Source organism: Panthera onca, chromosome E2 (genome assembly GCF_046562875.1).
Source record: "Panthera onca isolate mPanOnc1 chromosome E2, mPanOnc1 haplotype 2, whole genome shotgun sequence".
Taxonomy (NCBI): domain Eukaryota; kingdom Metazoa; phylum Chordata; class Mammalia; order Carnivora; family Felidae; genus Panthera; species Panthera onca.
In genome coordinates, this window is record NC_138353.1 from 5,780,041 (window position 1) to 5,798,945 (window position 18,905).

The 18,905-nt window shown below is 39.8% G+C and overlaps 2 protein-coding genes across 2 annotated transcripts; both read left to right on the top strand.

Moving 5' to 3' along the window:
• Nucleotides 1-204: 204 nt before the first annotated feature.
• LOC144614681 (vomeronasal type-1 receptor 4-like) lies at nt 205-1,146 on the top strand. The gene has a single exon (XM_078439247.1). It carries the CDS (start codon nt 205-207, stop codon nt 1,144-1,146), a length of 942 nt encoding a protein of 313 aa, XP_078295373.1.
• Nucleotides 1,147-10,600: 9,454 nt separating this feature from the next.
• On the top strand, nt 10,601-13,366 carry LOC144614666 (vomeronasal type-1 receptor 4-like). The gene is given in 3 exon segments (XM_078439214.1): nt 10,601-10,694; nt 12,398-13,071; nt 13,073-13,366. Coding segments are annotated over 3 exon segments (1,062 nt in total).
• The last annotated feature ends 5,539 nt before the right edge of the window (nt 13,367-18,905 follow it).

Sequence of the window (18,905 nt, forward strand, 5' to 3'; positions counted from 1 at the left end):
TGTATTTCGTGAGAGCTTTTCAAAGGTGATGTATTCAACTCTTAAAAACGCGTAATAAGAATCATTGAGTAGATATTTCTAAGTATGAACTAAAATTAGTGGGGAACATTGAATTCCAGCCAACATGACATGTGCCTCACGCCTCCTGTTCCCATGCAGGAACCTGGCTCAGAAGAAGAATTTCACTCCTTGGGATTTTGAAGAATGACCGCCATTGATTTGGTAATGGTAATGATCTTCTTATTACAAACTATAGTTGGACTTCTGGGGAATTTTTATCTTCTTTACCATTATCTCTTACTTTCTCTAACGGGATGGGGGTTCAGGTCCACAGATTTGATTCTCAAGCACTTGACTATAGCCAACTCCTTGGTCATTCTCTCTAAAGGAGTCCCCCACATGATGGCAGTTCGGGGACTAAAAGAATTCCTCAATGATATTAGATGCAAATTTGTTTTCTATGTTCACAGAGTGTGCAGGAATGTGTCCATTGGCACTGTCTGCCTCTTGAGCCTCTTCCAGATGATCATCATCAGTCCCAGGGATTCCAGGTGGGGAGGGCTAAAAGTGAAAGCTTCCAAGTACCTGGGCAGCTCCAACATCCTCTGTTGGATCCTGAACATTATGTTTAGTATTATCATTCCTATGTACATAACTGGCAAGTGGAGCAACCAAAATGTCACAAAGGCAAAGAGTTATGGCTATTGTTATTCTAGAGGTCCTGACTACATAGCACAGTTACTGCATTTAGCATCAGTATTATTCCATGATGGTTTCTGTTTGGGGCTCATGATCTGGGCCAACAGCTCCATGCTCTTAATCCTGCACAGGCACAAACAGCAAGTCCAATACATTCACAGCAACAATCTCTCCACCAGATCCTCCCCTGAGTCTACAGCCACCCAAAGCATCCTTATCCTCGTCATCACCTTTGTATTTTTGTGCATTCTCTCCTTCATCTCTCACAATTGTTCAGTGATTTTTGACAATCCCAGTTGGTGGCTGATGAACACCACTACACTAATCACCGCACGTTTTCCAACTGTAAGTCCCTACATCCTCATGAGCCATGACTCTAGATTGTCCCGGTTCTGCTTTGTCAAGAAAAGAAATACAAAATTGCTTAAATTTATCATAAATGTGTAAATAATATGCATATCCACAACAATTAGTTTTTTTATTCATTAATTCATTTGATGGTTTAACCACAATCCTGAAACCGTCATATTACAAGAGGGTGATAACACAGACTAGGCTTCTGCTGTGAAATGAATAAGTGAAATGCAATTATAAATGAAATATTATATGATTATCATATAAATGCTATATAATATAAATGTCTTAATATTTGAAGTGAGGGAGTTTGAAACCCATGTACTATTAAAACAGCAGTTCCTGAAACAATCTGGAGATTATGAAGTCATTGAGCATGTAACTTTCAATGTGACATAATAAATTTTCTGCAAAATTAACTAGTCATGGGATTCTATGACAAATTCCCTAAACTAGGGACACCATTTGACATGGTCATTTAATATACTGAAGACAACAAAAACTTCCGCAGAATAATGGATAACCCGGAGTTAAGCTGAAGAGTAAATTCGTTTTCAGAGAATGGAGGCATCACAGGCCAAGTATGAGTTTGGTATGTCACACTCTTCTAGAGGTGTTAATCATTTGAAGTCTGATGTTTAGAAGGGAGACTTAAGCATTTTCTTATAGAAGGGCCACACTGACCTGGTATAGGACAAGGAAAACACAAAATAAGTTTTGCTGGTTTTTAAAAAAATATTCAACTGAGTGTTGACTCTTAAAAAAACACATGTTGTCTGGGATAAAAATGCATAGATTTGGGGGTCTGTGGAGGTTTGATCTTGATCTATTATGCAAAGATGCCATGAAGGCATGTTGGCAAGAAACAGTCTCCATGGTGCACTTTCTTGGGTAAGGAAATAACTTTATTTAGGGGACTTTCATTGAACTTGAGTAGTGGGGGAGTAGCCATTGGAAGAATAAGTCATGGATCCGTTTTGTTTATTTGGGGTTTTTGAGTGAGGTTGTCAAAAGATGAAAATGGACATTTTCTTAACTTTAGGAAATATTTTAATGTAGCTGTCTCTGTACTTATAAAGTTGATGTAAATATTAATGATTCATAATTTGAAAAACAGAAGAATTAGTTTGATCTAATGGATATATATTGACCTCTTTGCCACAAAAAATAGAGAAATGCATACTTTTTTAGCTCATGTGAAACACAGAAATATTTACCATACATTAGAACCACAAGCAGTATGTAGATGGATAGATATAACATATCTATGTTTATATTTGTGTATATATATGTGTATGAGTTTGTATATGTGTATATATGTACATATATGCTCATATAAGTCATTTTTTCTGTCAGTAATATTGGAAAACTAAATTGAGGAATAAATATAATACTCATTATAATAATATGTTTTAACTGTAAATTGTATATTATCTGATCTCTCCATCCTAGTGGTTTAATTGGTAGAAGTTATATAGAATACATTTTTAATTTTTCTATTTTAATCCTTATGTCTTACCTATATCTCTGGAAAATGAAACCAATTGAATGTAGTAAGAAAATGTTTGACTTTATTAGTTGTAATTAGCCTTTTATGGTTAGTATAAGAGTGCATATATCCAGAATTGGATTTATCAGCTTTTTATATGCTCATTACACCTGTTCTATTTTCTTATCCTTTCTCCATTAACTTATTCTGTATCATGTTTTAAACATTATTTTAGAGAGAGAGAGTGAGCACGTGAGTGAGGGAGAGGGGTGGAGGGAGAGGGAGACAGAGAATCTTAAGCAGGCTCCAAGCTTGGTGTGGAGCTGGAGGTGGGGCTCCATCCCACAACTGAGATCATGACCTAAGCCAAAAACTAGAGTCAGATGCTCAACCAACTGAGCCACCCAGGTGCCCCTGTATCCATTTTTTAAAATAACTCTATATTTTGTCCCCCCTTTTTTGGAGTATGTGTAATTACTGGGAAAATTATATAGAATATGTTTTTCTTTTTTCTATTTTAATCCTTATATTTAACTTTATCTCTTGAAAAATACTCAGCTGTATATAGTAAAATGTGTTTGACTTGAATGAGATTAGTCTCTTATGTTCAGTATCATATTAAATATATTTCAGATTGCATTTATCAATTTATACTATGTTCTTCATTATGCCTACAGTCCATTCTTAGTTTGCCAGTTCTAACTTCTTCTGCATTAATTTTAAATAATTCTACGTTGTACCTCTCTTATCTTGGAAGTCATACATTCAGTATTTCTTAGTTTTTAACCTAGAAATTATAGTGTACTTTAAAAAACTAGTCAGAATCAGGCTCTATGCTTTCAGCATAGAGCCTGCTTTAGAACTTCTGTCATTTTCTCTCTCTCTGCCCCTCCCCAACTTGTGCTCTCTCTCTCTCTCTCTCTCAAAAATAAATAAACATTTTAAAAAACTAGTCAGAATGTAGTTATTTAATACATCTGTCTCTACCTGGACAATATGATGGCAATCCAACACTAGTAGATTAACTTTCACTCAATTTGTTTTTGTTTATATGCTCTATATGATATCTTTGGGACTTATTTATTTTATAGATGGAAGTCTGTACCTTTCAACCACCTTCTCCCATTTCACCCTTGTCTCTGGCAATCACTGATCTATTCTCTGGATTTATGAGTTCAGGTTTTGTTTGTTAGTATGTTTGTTTTAGATTCCAGATATAAATGAGATTATATGGTGTTTGTCTTTGTCTGACTTATTTCACTTAGCATAATTCCCTCAAAGTCCATCCATTTTGTCACAAATGGCAAGGTTTCTTTCTTTTTTATGGCCAAATAATATTCACAAATATACTACATCTTCTTTATCCATTCATTCATTGATGGACCCTTAGGTTGTTTACATGTCTTTGCTAGTGTAAATAATGCTGCAGTGAACACAGGAGTGCATATATCTTCTTGAGTTAGTATTTTTGTTTCCTTTGGATAAATACCCAGAGGTGGAACTGCAGGATATGGTAGCTTCAGTTTTAATTTTCTGAGGAACCACCATACCATTTTCCATAGTGGCTGTACCAGTTTACATTCCCACCAACAGTGCACGAGGGTTTCCTTTTCTGTGCATCCTCATCAACACTTGTTATTTCTCATCTTTTTACTAATAGCCATTCTAATGGGTGGGAGGTGATATCTCATTGTGGTTTTAATTTGCATTTTCCTGATGATTTATAATCCTGAGCACTTTTCGTGTACCTGTTGCCCATCTGTATGTCTTCTTTGGAAAAATATCTATTCAGATCCTCTGTCCCTTTTTAAATCAGATTGCTTGTTTCTTTTTGTTGTTCTTGTTGGTGTTTGTGGTAGTAGTTGTTGTTTTTTGCTATTGAGTTATATGTGTTCCTTATATTTTTTTGATACTAATCTCTTATCAGGTATACAGTTTGCAAATATTTTCTTCCATTCAGTAGGTCGCCTTTTCATTTTGTTGATGGTTTCCTCTGCTGTGCAGGAGCTTTTTACTTTGAAGTAAAAGTATTTATTTTTGCTTTTGTTCCTTTTGATGTTAAATCCAGAAACAACATGGATGAACCTGTAGAACATTATGCTCAGTAAAATAAGGCAGATACACAAAGAGAAGCACTGCATGATATCCCTTATTTGTGGAACCCTAAAGAGTTAAACTCGGGGCGCCTGGGTGGCTCAGTCGGCTAAGCGTTCGACTTCAGCTCAGGTCACGATCTCACAGTCCGTGGGTTCGAGCCCCGTGTCGGGCTCTGTGCTGACAGCTCAGAGCCTGGAGCCTGTTTCAGATTCTGTGGCTCCCTCTCTCTCTGACCCTCCCCTGTTCATGCTCTATCTCTCTCTGTCTCAAAAATAAATAAACGTTAAAAAATTTTTAAAAAAAAAATTAAAAATAAATAAAAATAAAAAAAGAGTTAAACTCAATATATTTAAATATATATTTAAACTTTGCTAAGAGAGTAGATCTTTAGTGTTCTCCCTACACACACACACACACACACACACACACACACAAAAGGTAACTGTGTGTGGTGATTGATTTGTTAATTAATTTTATTTCATTAATCACTTCACAGTGTATACATCTACCAAAACATTATGTTGTCCACTTAAAATATAAACATTTTGGTTTGTGAGACCTCAATAAAACTGGAGAGAAATAATTTATTTAAGATCTGTCTCACTATGTCTGACTTTGTGAATAAGATATATATTATACTTTGGAAACATTAAAGAGGTTTTCATTATGCCCTATTTCAGCACAAAACCTCAAGACCTAGGCCAAGTTGGGTGGAGGATATCCAGGCACCTCTTTCTTTCACTGAACACCCAGTACCAGTTAACAGCCCCTCCTGCCACCTAGCTCACATCCTATATACTTGTTATTCTGAAAGAAGAACAAGATGGCTGGGCCATTGTGCACCCCAAGTCCCACATGCAGACATCTACTCTATGTTCAATTTAAAGTATTTTGGTGGTTTGGGGGTGGGGGGCACCTGGCTGGCTCTATCAGTAGAGCATGCAACTCTTGATCTCGGGGTTGTGAGTTTGAGCCCCACACTGGGTGTAAAGATTGCCTAAAAATAAAAATAAAATCTTAAAAAGTATTTTAGGGGTATTTTATATAGGCACTTTTTTGGCCTAATGAGCTGAAATTAGAATCTATTTATGATTAAGTTGTGACTCAGTCCTCTACGAGGGAAATAATGAATGGCACTGAACTGTTGACTTCCAAATTGCCCTTGTGACTTTCATTACAACAGCCTGCATTTTGCACCTAGCTCTTCCTCAGTGACCTCCACCCTCATGAACTGCAGCCCTCCCCTAAAACTACCATAGACACCCCCACCATTCCAACACTCCTAGATTGTTTACAACTAACCCCTATCTCCATCTTGTGAACTTTATAACCTCAAAATCTTCAAAAGTTCTATCCCCACGTTTCAACGACCACACACAAATGCTCTTTACTTTCCATCCCCCTTGAATGCACCAGCCTCCATTCCCTCCTTCTTCCTGTCCCTAAATTTACCCTCCTGTTCCAATTATCTCAGGCCATTTCCCATGTCCCCTGTGGCCCTAGGCCTCCTCAGCCCTTAACCATTGGATTGCCTCATTTTCCCCATGACTTCCATGCCTTGTGCCTACCCTACAATCCCTACCCACTTCTCCTGGTCCCTTTAGCTCAAGATTCCCACCATCCTTCCCAGCTTCCAGCAGCACTCTGCTCCCATTTTGCCTCTTTGTACCCACTCCCAACCCTCAAGTTCCATCTCTCCCTCCACCCTGCATCTCTACTTTCATCAACTACTCCTATGAACTGAAGGCCCCAATGGATATACCCCTTCATTTGTCATATTATCTGACTTCTCACAGACAATAACTATAACGTACCTTTTACCTACTCCTGCACTTTAACCACCTCCCGCCATTATTATTCCATCCTTAGTGGCCCCTTCATCCCCATGACCTTCTCCATCATCCATCCACCAAGTCCACAAGTTCTCTAGTACCCTTAACTTCCTTTCACTCTAGACCCCTTGTGCCAATAAATCTTTCTGTTTAGCTTCTCAGTTACTTGAACCCACTTGTTCCTTTTACCCCTCTTTCCTCTCTCTCCCTATGGTTGGTTTGTACCCTTCTCTGCAGCTTCCCAGATGTTCTCAGAAACTGGCCTCTATACATGGAGGTCAGGGAGAGAGGAAGAAAGAGGCAGGCCACTCCACATTGGTAGGTGGCAGTTTAATAAGTAAAGGGAACTTACATAGGAGGCTTGTCTTGGGCAGTGGCACAGTGAGCAGATCCCTATACCTGCCTGTCCAGTCTTAAAGTTGATAGAGAGAGAAGACTTAACCAGGCTCATGCACACCATGTAGGTGTTCTCCACACCATGTCACCATCTCAAGGCTGTGTCCTTGGAGCAGCCTCTGGGAGTGGGAAAGGCAAGTGGAACCCACATTCCAAGGACGGGGGAGCAGGTGAGGAGCCTCTGAGTGCCTGGGGGCCAGCTCATGGGGCAATCAGTGATCACATTTCACTTTTTTGATGATATTTCCTGGTACCCCTGAGCTCTCCCTCTCTTCACTCCCCATGCTGTCTGCACCCTACCTGTATGCCTTTTCCCTGCGTCTTCATTTTACCTTGTATGCACTCTTGGGGCGCCTGGGTAGCTCAGTCAGTTAAGCATCTGACTTCAGCTCCGGTCATGATCTCATGGTTCATGAGTTCGAACCCCACTTGGGGCTCTGTGCTGACAGCTTGGAGCCTGGAGCCTACTTCGGATACTGTGTGTGTGTCTCTCTCTGCCCCTCCCCTGCTCATGCTCTCTTTCTCTCTCTCAAAAATGAATAAACATTAAAAAAAATTAAAATATCTGTGTGTGCTCTCTCTCTCTCTCTCACACACACACACACACACACACACACAGCCACTCCCCCAACATTTCACCTTTCCTGCTATGCACCTTGACATGAAGTAGTAATGCTCACAGCAATTTCTAATGTTGCACATTCTGAATATCTTTGTAGGTTGTTCAGAGATGGAAAGAGTAAAACACGGCCTCCCTTCCTGTACCTCCAGAAGGTCGGAACATATCATGATTCTTTCACATGTGAATACCTTTCTGAGATACGAATATCTGTGTTGATGGTGTGACTGTTACTTTATGAATATGAGTGAGCTGTGTGAGCTTGTGTGTGTCATAGTGTGTATGACACACTGTGCATATGTGTATATACAGTGTGTGTATTTATATATAGTGAGTTTGGGATGAGTGAGAGTTTGTTACAGAAAGTGTGAGTGTATATGTGTTCAAGTAAGTGAGCGCGTGTGACTGCATTTGTCTGTGTGTGAACACATGTGTGCGTTTGCATCTGTGTGGAAGGCTGGAAAGCACATGTAGACGAGAAACTGAGCACCATCAGGATTCTAATCCCACACTTGGAAAGTAGGGGCTTTAGATAGAGGAACTAGATCCTATTGTGGATTTGTTTGAAGGAAAAACAAAAGGATTAATTTGGACTCATATTTTTAAAATCAATTATGAAAGCAATCAGGCTCATTACTAAACATTCAGCAAAAAACATTAAAAAAAATAGGGGCGCCTGGGTGGCTCAGTCGGTTCAGCTCAGGTCATGATCTCGCGGTTTGTGGGTCTGAGCCCCGCCTTGGGCTCTGTGCTGACAGCTCAAAGCCTGGAGCCTGCTTCGGATTCTGCGTCTCCCTCTCTCTCTCCCCTCCCCCGTTCATGCTCTGTCTCTCAATAAATAAATAAATAAATAAATAAATAAAACGTTAAAAAAATAAGTAAATAAAATAAATAAATAAGGTTTGAGGGGCGCCTGCGTGGCTCAGTTTTGCATCCGACTTCGGCCCAGGTCATGATCTCACGGTTCATGAATTTGAGCCCTGCGTCTGGCTCTGTGCTGACAGCTCAGAGCCTGGAGCCTGCTTCAGATTCTGTGTCTTATTCTCACTGTTCTACTCCCATTCATGCTCTGTCTTTCTGTCTCTCAAAAATAAATAAATATTTAAAAAATTAAAAAGATAATAAAGCTTGAGGACCAACGTAACCATTCAATGCTCTTGGATTAAGGAAATAATATTTGCTTATATGCTAATTAAAGGATTGTAAAATTATCTCTTTAAATTATCTGATCCCAGGGGCGCCTGGGTGGTTCAGTTGGTTAAGCATCCAGCTTCATCTCAGGTTCATCACAGTTCATGAGTTCAAGCCCTGCGTCGGGCTCTGTGCTGACACCTTGGAGCCTGGAGCCTGCTTCGGATTCTGTGTGTGTCTCTCTCTCTGCCCCTCCCCCAGTAGTGCTCTATCTCTCTCTGTCTTTCAAAAATAAATAAATGTTAAACAAATTTTAATTATCTAACCCTGTCTGAAAAAAGCACGCTTTCATTGGTGAGAGGCTCATTAACTTGTGTGTTTCTATGGTTGTTGTTGTTATTATTATTATTATTATTATTATTATTTAAATAAGTAGGCTTCACACCCATCACGGAGCTCAATGCAGGGCTTGAACTAAGGACCCTGAGATCAAGGGTGGGACGCTTAACCAACTGAGCCTCCCAGGTGCCCCTCTACAGTTATTACTCTGTTTAGATTTCCTATATTACATGGGTGGGAGAAATGGTGAATATTGGTACACTATATTTTGCAATATATCTGGCCCGAAGACTAGAAATAATTTATTTGGGGAAGAAAAACTTTTCAAGGGAACAGAGAATTCAGTGAGACACTGTGGGAGGCCGGACCCTGGTGCCAGGCTAAGACTGGGTTGAGCAACCGCTCCCTGTTGATTCAGCCAACCCGGTGGTTCCCCTTTCCGTTCCACCACTTACAAAGGCATACGAAAGCCTTGCCAAGGCTGAGATCTAATTCCTGAAGCCTGTGGTCTGTGGGTGTTGGCAGTAATGTCACCCCTTTCTACCCCGGGTCAAATAGGAACAAACATGGGAACTGTGCTTCGCTAGCAATCTATCAACAGGGTCTTGCGGTGACCCATTTAGAAAGTTCACAATGTACACGGAACTAAATGTTTTGGTTGGCAGCGATCATGCGAAACCTGTTTATTCTTAGAATGGCCTGACCCATAAGAATCTTGATATAAAAGATTGTGTACCGCAACAATAAAGTCGTCACTTGGGCCATCAGTCCAGGGGACCCTCCTGTTCCCAAACTGGCTTCTCTTTTCTTTCTTACATTCCCCTACCCTTAGGACCCTGATCTCGGTGTTTGTCGCGCCGGTCGTGACAAGACACACGTATTTCATGGCTAGTCCCACACGTGTCAGACTTCAGTATTTCCTCCTTCCTCCCTACGAGACCCTGTCTGCCTCCAGGGATCAAGGAGAAGAAAGAGCCCTCCAAATACTTGCAAAGGTCTCTTTGGAGATGATAAATAGAAACCTGCTGTTGTTTTCAGCAATTAATAATTGGGAAAAAAAGTTTGTCACCCCCAAACCTGTACTGTCACTGTGGATACAGTTGAAGAGAAAATTGCAGTTCCATAGGGAAGCGACATCACAGAACCGCAAGCCCATATCTAGTGGTCTCGCAGCTTAACCTCTCTCTCACATGATACTAGCTGTGGTGACCATCGTGTTAACCCCCCTGTCCTGACAGCCAGAGAGACTCCAGTGAATATTTCTATTTCACTCTAAGGGGACAGAGTCTGCAAGCAAAGAGGGGTATCAGGAGTCTAGGTAAGTGATCATATTGGGGAAACAAAATGACGCTTCTGGGTTTCAGCCTGGTCCAGTGCCAAAGACACACAGGAAGGAGGAATAATTCTGATGCTTGAGTTGAATTGGTAGAGACAGGGTCCTAGACTTTCACCAATCCCTGATGGTTCCTGATGTGATTTAGTATAACCCTGACAGTGACCGTTGGTGTTTAATCCAAGTGATTATGAAATGTGACTTTTAATGTGAATCATGGCTGTAGTTCTAAAATAGATCTGCAGTCAGGCTACCTTACTAGTGTGGGTCAGGATTACTACAGGTGCCTATAATACCCCCATGGTTAATAAATGCTAGAAAAAATCTACAGAATTATCAAATCCTTTGCAGAAGCAGTGCATATGAATGACAATGGCTGGAGGAGAAATGTTTCTCTAACTCAGGGTGTGTGACGTGATTAGTAGAGACATTAATTTTTTCCTATTGAAAACATCCATGATCTGTTGATGTTAGTAAGACTATTTTTCCATCTTTGAATTAGGGGAGGAGCACTTAAAGAAATGACAATATTACGAAATGGATTTCAGATGGCCATTAGACACAAAACTATCTTGTGAGCAATTCTCCTTTTTAAAATTTTATCATATCAGGGCACCTGGGTGGCTCAGTCGGTTAAGCGTCCAACGTCAGCTCAGGTCATGATCTCACGGTCTGTGAGTTGGAGCCCCATGTTGAGTTCTGTGCTGACAGCTCAGAGCCTGAAGTCTGCTTCGGATTCTGTGTCTCCCTCTCTCTCTCTGCCCCTCCCCTGCTCATGCTGTGTCTCTCTCTGTCTCAAAAATAAAATAAAAACGTTTAAAAAAATTTTAAAAATATTATCATATCAATCACAAGCTCTGAAATTTCAATTTATAAAATGTACAAGTTTTCACATCTTAGAGATTTCATTTTATATATGTGTCATAGGTAAACATGTTTAACAAAGCTTGCCTTATTTCCAATGTGTTTTCTTTTTTTAAATTAATTTATTTGAGAGAGAGAGTGTATAAGTAGAGGAGGGGCAGAGGAAGGGAGGCAGAGAGAGAATCTCAAGCAGGATCCACATTGTCAGCACAGAGCCTGATGTGGGGCTCAATCTCACAACCCTGGGATCATGACCTGAGCCAAAATCAAGAATCGGATGCTTAACCAACTGAGCCACCCAAATGCCCCGTCAATGTGTTTTCTTAAGCTATGTTACTAAACACATTGGTTTGGAACTTGAAATTAGTGATACTGAGTTTCTACTCTATAGTACTTTATCACATATTGGTGTTTCAAGTTCCATAGCTCAGAGCATAATAGAGCATTAAGTGATTTTTGTGATAGGTGTCATTTCATTGCTGATATAAAAGCAAATTAGTGTTTCTGTGGCCAATCCCCACAGCCAGTAGTGCATTCTTTCAATATAACTTGTCATGGAGCTATATATATTATACTACAATCTATATATATTATACTATACTATACTATATATATATAATATATAGTATATTATATATATATAATACATAATATATATAATATACTATATATATTATACTACAATCAGTGCACCTAGATTTTATGAAGATATTTATAACCTTATTCATAATAGGTCTTAGCCTATATAATAAAAATTTACACATAAATGGAAACTTGTTACAAAAATATAAAAACGCCAAGTATAAAATTATATGTACAAAAACATCTAAATATACACCTGTATTTTGAAGAATACATCTAACTAGCTTTGTTAGAACCGCATTGTGCTTAAAGGCACTGCCATTATACCAGCCCAGTCAGGTTCAAATGTCCCCATTCCCGTAAAAACTTTGAATCTGACAAATCACTAACCTTTCTCCATCTCAGCGCTCCTTATTTTGTCCATGAAAATGCTCATACTGACACTCTCATGAAGTTGTGAAGAATCCAGGATGTACATACACACCTTTTCTAGTATTAATCACACTCTGTAGAAAGTACCTAACATTAACAGTCAATACATGAAAACCTGTTAAAATGTGTTAATTGTAAACAATTATTTCTAAGTGGGAGCTAAAGTAAGAAGAAAATATTGAATTCAAGCTGACATGACACATGTAATCATGCCTCACGTCCCCACACAGGAATCTCTGGCTCAGAAGATGACTATTGCTCCCCGGGAACTGGGAGAAAGGCCAACAGGGATTTGGCAATGAGATTGATCTTTCTATTACAGACGATAGTTGGGGTTCTGGGGAATTTCTCTCTTCTTTGCCATTATCTCTTCCTTCACTTGAGAGAATGCAGGGCAATGTCCACAGATCTGATTCTCAAGCACCTGATTGTGGCCAATCTCTTAGTTATTTTTTTCCAAAGGAATCCCCCAAACATGGTAGGTTTGGACGTGGAACATTCCCTTAGCGATTTTGAATGCAAACTTGTTTTCTATGTTCACAAAGTGGGCAGGAATGTGGCCATTGGAACCATCTGCCTCTTGACTGTTTTTCAGGTGATCATGATCAGTCCTGTGGACTCCAGGTGGGCAGGGCTTAAAGTGAAAGCTCTGAAGCACCTGGGCACCTCCAACATCCTCTGCTGGGTCCTGAACATGATGCTAAATATTATGGTTCTTTTCTTTATGACCAGAAAAAGGAGCAACACAAACATAACAAGGAAAAGAGATTATGGCTACTGTTATTGCATAAGTAGTAGCTATATAGTACCGTCACTGTATGTAGCATCAGGATTATCCCATGATGGTTTCTGTTTGGGGCTCACAATCTGGGCCAGTGGCTCCATGGCCTTCATCCTGCGCAAGCAGGCACAAGCAGCAGGTCCAATACATTCTCAGGAACAATCTCTCCACCAGATCCTCCCCTGAGACGAGAGCCACCCAAAGCATCCTTGTCCTGGTGAGCACCTCTGTGTCCTTGTGGGCACTGTCATTCTTGCACATTTGTGTGGTAGTGTTTAACAACCCCAGCCTGTGGCTGAGGAACACTTCTACACTAATCGCTGCATGTTTCCCTACGGTCAGCCCCTGCATGCTCATGAGTTATGACCCCAGAGTGTCTACCCTCTGCTTTCCTTATAAAGGAACACAAATCACTTAAACTTGTCACAAATATGTAAACTGTATGTTTATTCAAATGGTTATTTGTTTATTCATAATCCCCTTCAGTGTAGAAACACAGCTATGAAATAGTCACAAGAGTAGCAAACAAGAATGACCAACCTTCTGCTCCTAAGTAAATAATGTGAATGGCAACTGTAAATGAAATATAATCATGTTAATATTTATGTAATTGTAATTTATTTATTTATTTATTTACTTATTTATTTTTGAAATTTTAATCTTTATTTATTTTTGAGAGAGAGAGAGGCAGAGCCCCAGTGGGGGCGGAACAGAGAGAGAGAGGGAGACACAGAATCCGAAGCAGGCTCCAGGCTCTGAGCTGTCAGCACAGAGCCTGATGTGGGGCTTGAACTCATGAACTGTGAGTTCATGACCTAAGCCGAAGTCGGACACTTAAACGACTGAGCAACCCAGGTGGTCCTATGTAATTGAAATTTATTAATGTTTGCTGTGGAGGAGTTCAGCTTCTATAAAGTGATTATTCCAGAAACAATTTGGAGATTATAAAGAAGTCATTAAGAATACAACTTTCAGGGCATCTGGATGACTCAGTTTGTTAAGCATCCAACTCTTGGTTTCAGCTCAGATCATGATCTCATGGTTTGTGAGATCGAGCCCTGTGTTGTGCTGTGTGCTGACAATGGGGAACCTACTTGGGATTCTTTCTCTCTGCCTGTCCCTCACTCATGTGCTCTCTCAAGATAAATAAGACTTTTAAAAAAACAAAAAGGATACAGCTTTCAACCTGACACAAATTTTCCAGACATTGAGTGCTAATAAGATTGTAGGAAAAGTTCCCTAAAACAGGAGCACCAATATAGATTGTCATTCAAGAAACTGAAAAATGAAGAGCAGTAAGTGAAATTGGTGGGTAAATTCAATTTCAGATAGTACAGCCATTGAGGGATAAGTAATGAATTTTACATTACATCTTCACAGAGACCCTAGTCATTTGAAATAAGACGTTATGAAAGGAGAGGAGTATATTTAAAACATTTTCATGGGGAAGTAGCCATTTAAACTGAAGTCAGACAAATGAGATATAATTTTGCAGATTTTTTAAAAATATTGTGCAAAGTGTTGCTTATTAAAAATGCATTCCACTTGGGATAAAATTTTATGGATTTGGGAATCTGCATAAGGTAGTTTCTTTCTATGATGTGAAGATGCCAGTTGGGCATGTTGGCAGAACTACATTCCCAAGGTGCAATCCCATGACCCAGAGGTAAAGAATAAGGTTAGGGCAGTGTCTTCCATTACTCAAGAAGTGATGGGGGAATGGCCATTTGGAGGGGTAAACCATGAATCCACTTTATTGACGTGTAATTTTTGGCCTGTGGCTATTGAAAGGAAGAAAATGGACATTTCTACAATTTTACAAATTATTTTAATACTGGTTTCCACTATATTTATATCATAAAGCTAATAGGAAGAACTGAAGTTTTAAATATCAGAAACAAAGAATTTGTTTTGCCTGATATATATATATATATATATGTTCTATCAAAGAAGTGAGAAACATATCTTAAACTCACGGTACACTTAAAGATATGTACAACATATTACACACTAAACGATATGCTTGTGTGTATTTCCATCTGTGTATTTGTATTTGAATGTATATACATATGTGTATTCATGATTGTTGTGCTTATAAATGCACAAGTATACATTTAAGATCAAATTATGTTTGTTTTGCATCCAAAACATTAGAAAATTGTAAATTAATGAAAAATAATAGCAAACTGCTTTAACATTAAATTCTATTTTATTTGATATGTGTATCCAGACATTAGTTGTTTAAATTTACATGAAACACATTTTTCATTTTTTTAATATGAATCCTTAAATTTGAGGTATCTCTCTTGGAAAAATACCCAAATGAATACACTAATTTTTTTTTTTTTTTTTACTTATTTAGAAGTAGCCTTTATGGCTAATACAAAAGTGCATATATTTAAGAATGGATTCAACAAGTTCGTGTCCAATCTTCATTATACCTGTTATATTTTCTTATTCTTTCTAAATTAATTTTTTCATATCAAGTATTTAAAATAACTGTAACTTGGGACACCTGAGTGGCTCAGTTGGTTGAGCATCTGACTTCAGCTCAGGTCATGATCTCACAGTTAGTGAGTTCAAGCCCCACATCAGGCTATCTGCTGTCAGCACAGAGCCTGCTTCAGATCCTCTGTCCCTGGCTCTCTGCCCCTCCCCTGCTCTCTCTCTCTCTCTCTCTTTTTTCTCTCTCAAAAATAAACAACTTTTAAAATAACTAGGTGCTTCTAGGTGGCTCAGTCGGTTAAGCATTGGACTTCAGCTCAGGTCATGATCTCATAGTCTGTGAGTTCGAGCCCTACGTCTCACTCTGTGCTGACAGCTCAGAGCCTGGAGCCTGCTTCAGATTCTGTGACTCCCTCTCTCTCTGCCCCTCCCCCATTCACGGTCTGTCTCCCTCTGTCTCAAAAATAAATAAAAAGATTAAAAAAATTTTTTTAAGTTTTTAAAATGCTTCTTCTGTTATGTCCTGCAGATCCTAGACAGCCAGAAGCATTCATTCTTGGGTAAAGATTTGAGGGAATTTGAGTTTAGGGCTGAACTTTGTGTTATTGATGGAAGAGGTCATCAAGAAGATGTGACCACCGCTTGACTTAAGAGCTTGCCCTAGGCAACAGGCTCCTCATTCCCTCTCCTTCCCTTGGAACATACACACTGCCCACTGTGCCTAGTAGGAGCTGTTCCAACGACATAGCCTTGAGAGTAAGAGGTTGTTGAGACCATCTATGCAGTACACGTGACTAAATCCTGCTAAAACCACTCCATAAACTTCTAAGATTCTGGCAGATGGGTATGAAGATCTACTCATCTTGTGGCCACCCAAGACAAGCCTCTTAAATTCCTTTGCTCATTAAAGCTGCCACCTACCAAACTGAGTGGCCTGCCTCTTTCTTCAGTGTCTGTCTACCCTCTGTGGACTGCCAGTTTCAGATTTCACCCAGAAGCTCATGAGTTTGTGACCCAACAGTTATGCTAGAAGTACCAGGCAATCTGGAGGCATCTGTGAAGGGCCAATTTAGAATAGGGTCTATGGGGAGCCCTATTCATTTATACCATGCAAGATGGTTCTGGGTGTCCAGTTCCAGGACCTTGATGTTAGATTTCAGGCAGGTGATTTACAGGAAGCACTGGATTCAGGTATGCACCTCTGTCCTTGGGCACCCACCAATAATGGATTTATCTTACCTATCTCCCCATACATCCATGGGAAGGAAGAGAATTAAAATAGGGGAGGAACAATGAAGCACCCATTGAGGGGATGGTATCGAGTTGGTGGAAAGAACAGTTTTGTGCTACAGATTCTGGTCTTAGGAGTGCCTGGGCTTTGACTCAGACCTGTGCTCTTGAGGCCAAGTGCATTCTAGGTAAGTGGTTCATAGGCTGAGGTCTTTGGAGGGACCAGCTTCCTCTACTGGCCTTCGTGGCCAGTATGGAGCAGGGATGTGCTGGGAGTCTTTTGGACACATAATCTAATGTGTGGTATTTGGGTGGGGACTACTTGGAGCACTAGCATGTGAGGAGTAAGTCCCTGGGACTCAGTGGGAACCCAGGGGCCAGAGTCACAGCATTGCTCTGGATATACACCTGGGTCTGCAGGGTAGAAGATCCCCACATTTCAATGTAAGAATTCCTCTCTCCAGTCCCTTTTTCCTGGGAAGCTTCCACTCTTTCTGAGGCCCTGCCACACTGGGGAAGAGGTACAGGAAGCCCCAGAACAGAAAAGGAAATAAAAAATATATGGTGTGGCATGTGAAGTCACAGTTGGTGGGACATTATGTTTTATATCCAAGTGCAAGGACCTATTAGCAATTCCCCATCAATAGTGAAAGTGTGCTCATGATGGTGAAGGAATCCCATGTCTCAGAACCATATGGATAACCCACATGTGCACAGATCAATATGATTAATGATCTATTTGTCATAATGTGTCTGACAGCAGGTGACAGACATATTTAGCCCTGGACATGTATAAATAGGAGGTGTTTCAAAAAGATGGTTCATTGGTAATCAACATGGAATATGATGTAGCATTTCAGAGGATTTGGTATAAGAATATCTCCTTCCTAGGTCACTGATTGAGGAAGGAAAAATTATTGAATAAGTGTAATATGATAATATTTATGGAAATATTGAACCAAGAAAAAAAGAATGTTAATGCTGTGTGTGTATATTTTTCATACAATTTGGGACATAGTCTAAAATTCCATAAGAAGGAGGATACAATTGGCACAAAAACAGACACATAGACCAATGGAATAGAATAGAAACCCCAGAACTAGACCCACAAAAGTATGGCCAACTAATCTTTGACAAAGCAGGAAAGAATATCCAATGGAAAAAAAGACAGTCTCTTTAACAAATGGTGCCGGAAGAACTGGACAGCAACATGCAGAAGGTTGAAACTAGACCACTTTCTCACACCATTCACAAAAATAAACTCAAAATGGATAAAGGACCTGAGAGACAGGAAACCATCAAAACCCTAGAGGAGAAAACAGGAAAAGACCTCTCTGACCTCAGCCACAGCAATTTCTTCCTTGACACATCCCCAAAGGCAAGGGAATTAGAAGCAAAAATGAACCATTGGGACTTCATGAAGATAAAAAGCTTCTGCACAGCAAAGGAAATAATCAACAAAACTAAAAGGCAACCAATAGAATGGAAAATATATTTGCAAATGACATATCGGACAAAGGCCTAGTATCCAAAATCTATAAAGAGCTCACCAAACTCCACACCCGAAAAACAAATAACCCAGTGAAGAAATGGGCAGAAAACATGAATAGACACTTCTCTAAAGAAGACATCCAGATGGCCAACAGGCACATGAAAAGATGCTCAACGTCACTCCTCATCAGGGAAACACAAATCAAAACCACACCAAGATATCATCTCATGCCAGTCAGAGTGGCCAAAATGAACAAATCAGGAGACTATAGATGCTGGAGAGGATGTGGAGAAACAGGAACCCTCTTGCACTGTTGGTGGGAATGCAAACTGGTGCAGCCACTCTGGAAAACAGTGTGGAGGTTCCTCAAAAAATCAAAAATAGACCTACCCTATGACCCAGCAGTAACACTGCTAGGAATTTACCCAAGGGATACAGGAGTACTGATGCGTAGGGGCACTTGTACCCCAATGCTTATAGCAGCACTCTCAACAATAGCCAAATTATGGAAAGAGCCTAAATGTCCATCAACTGATGAATGGATAAAGAAATTGTGGTTTATATATACAATGGAGTACTACGTGGCAATGAGAAAGAATGAAATATGGCCCTTTGTAGCAACATGGATGGAACTGGAGAGGGTTATGCTAAGTGAAATAAGCCATACAGAGAAAGACAGATACCATAGGTTTTCTCTCTTACACGGATCCTGAGAAACTTAACAGGGACCCATGGGGGAGGGGAAGGAAAAAAAAAGAGAGAGGTTAGAGTGGGAGAGAGCCAAAGCATA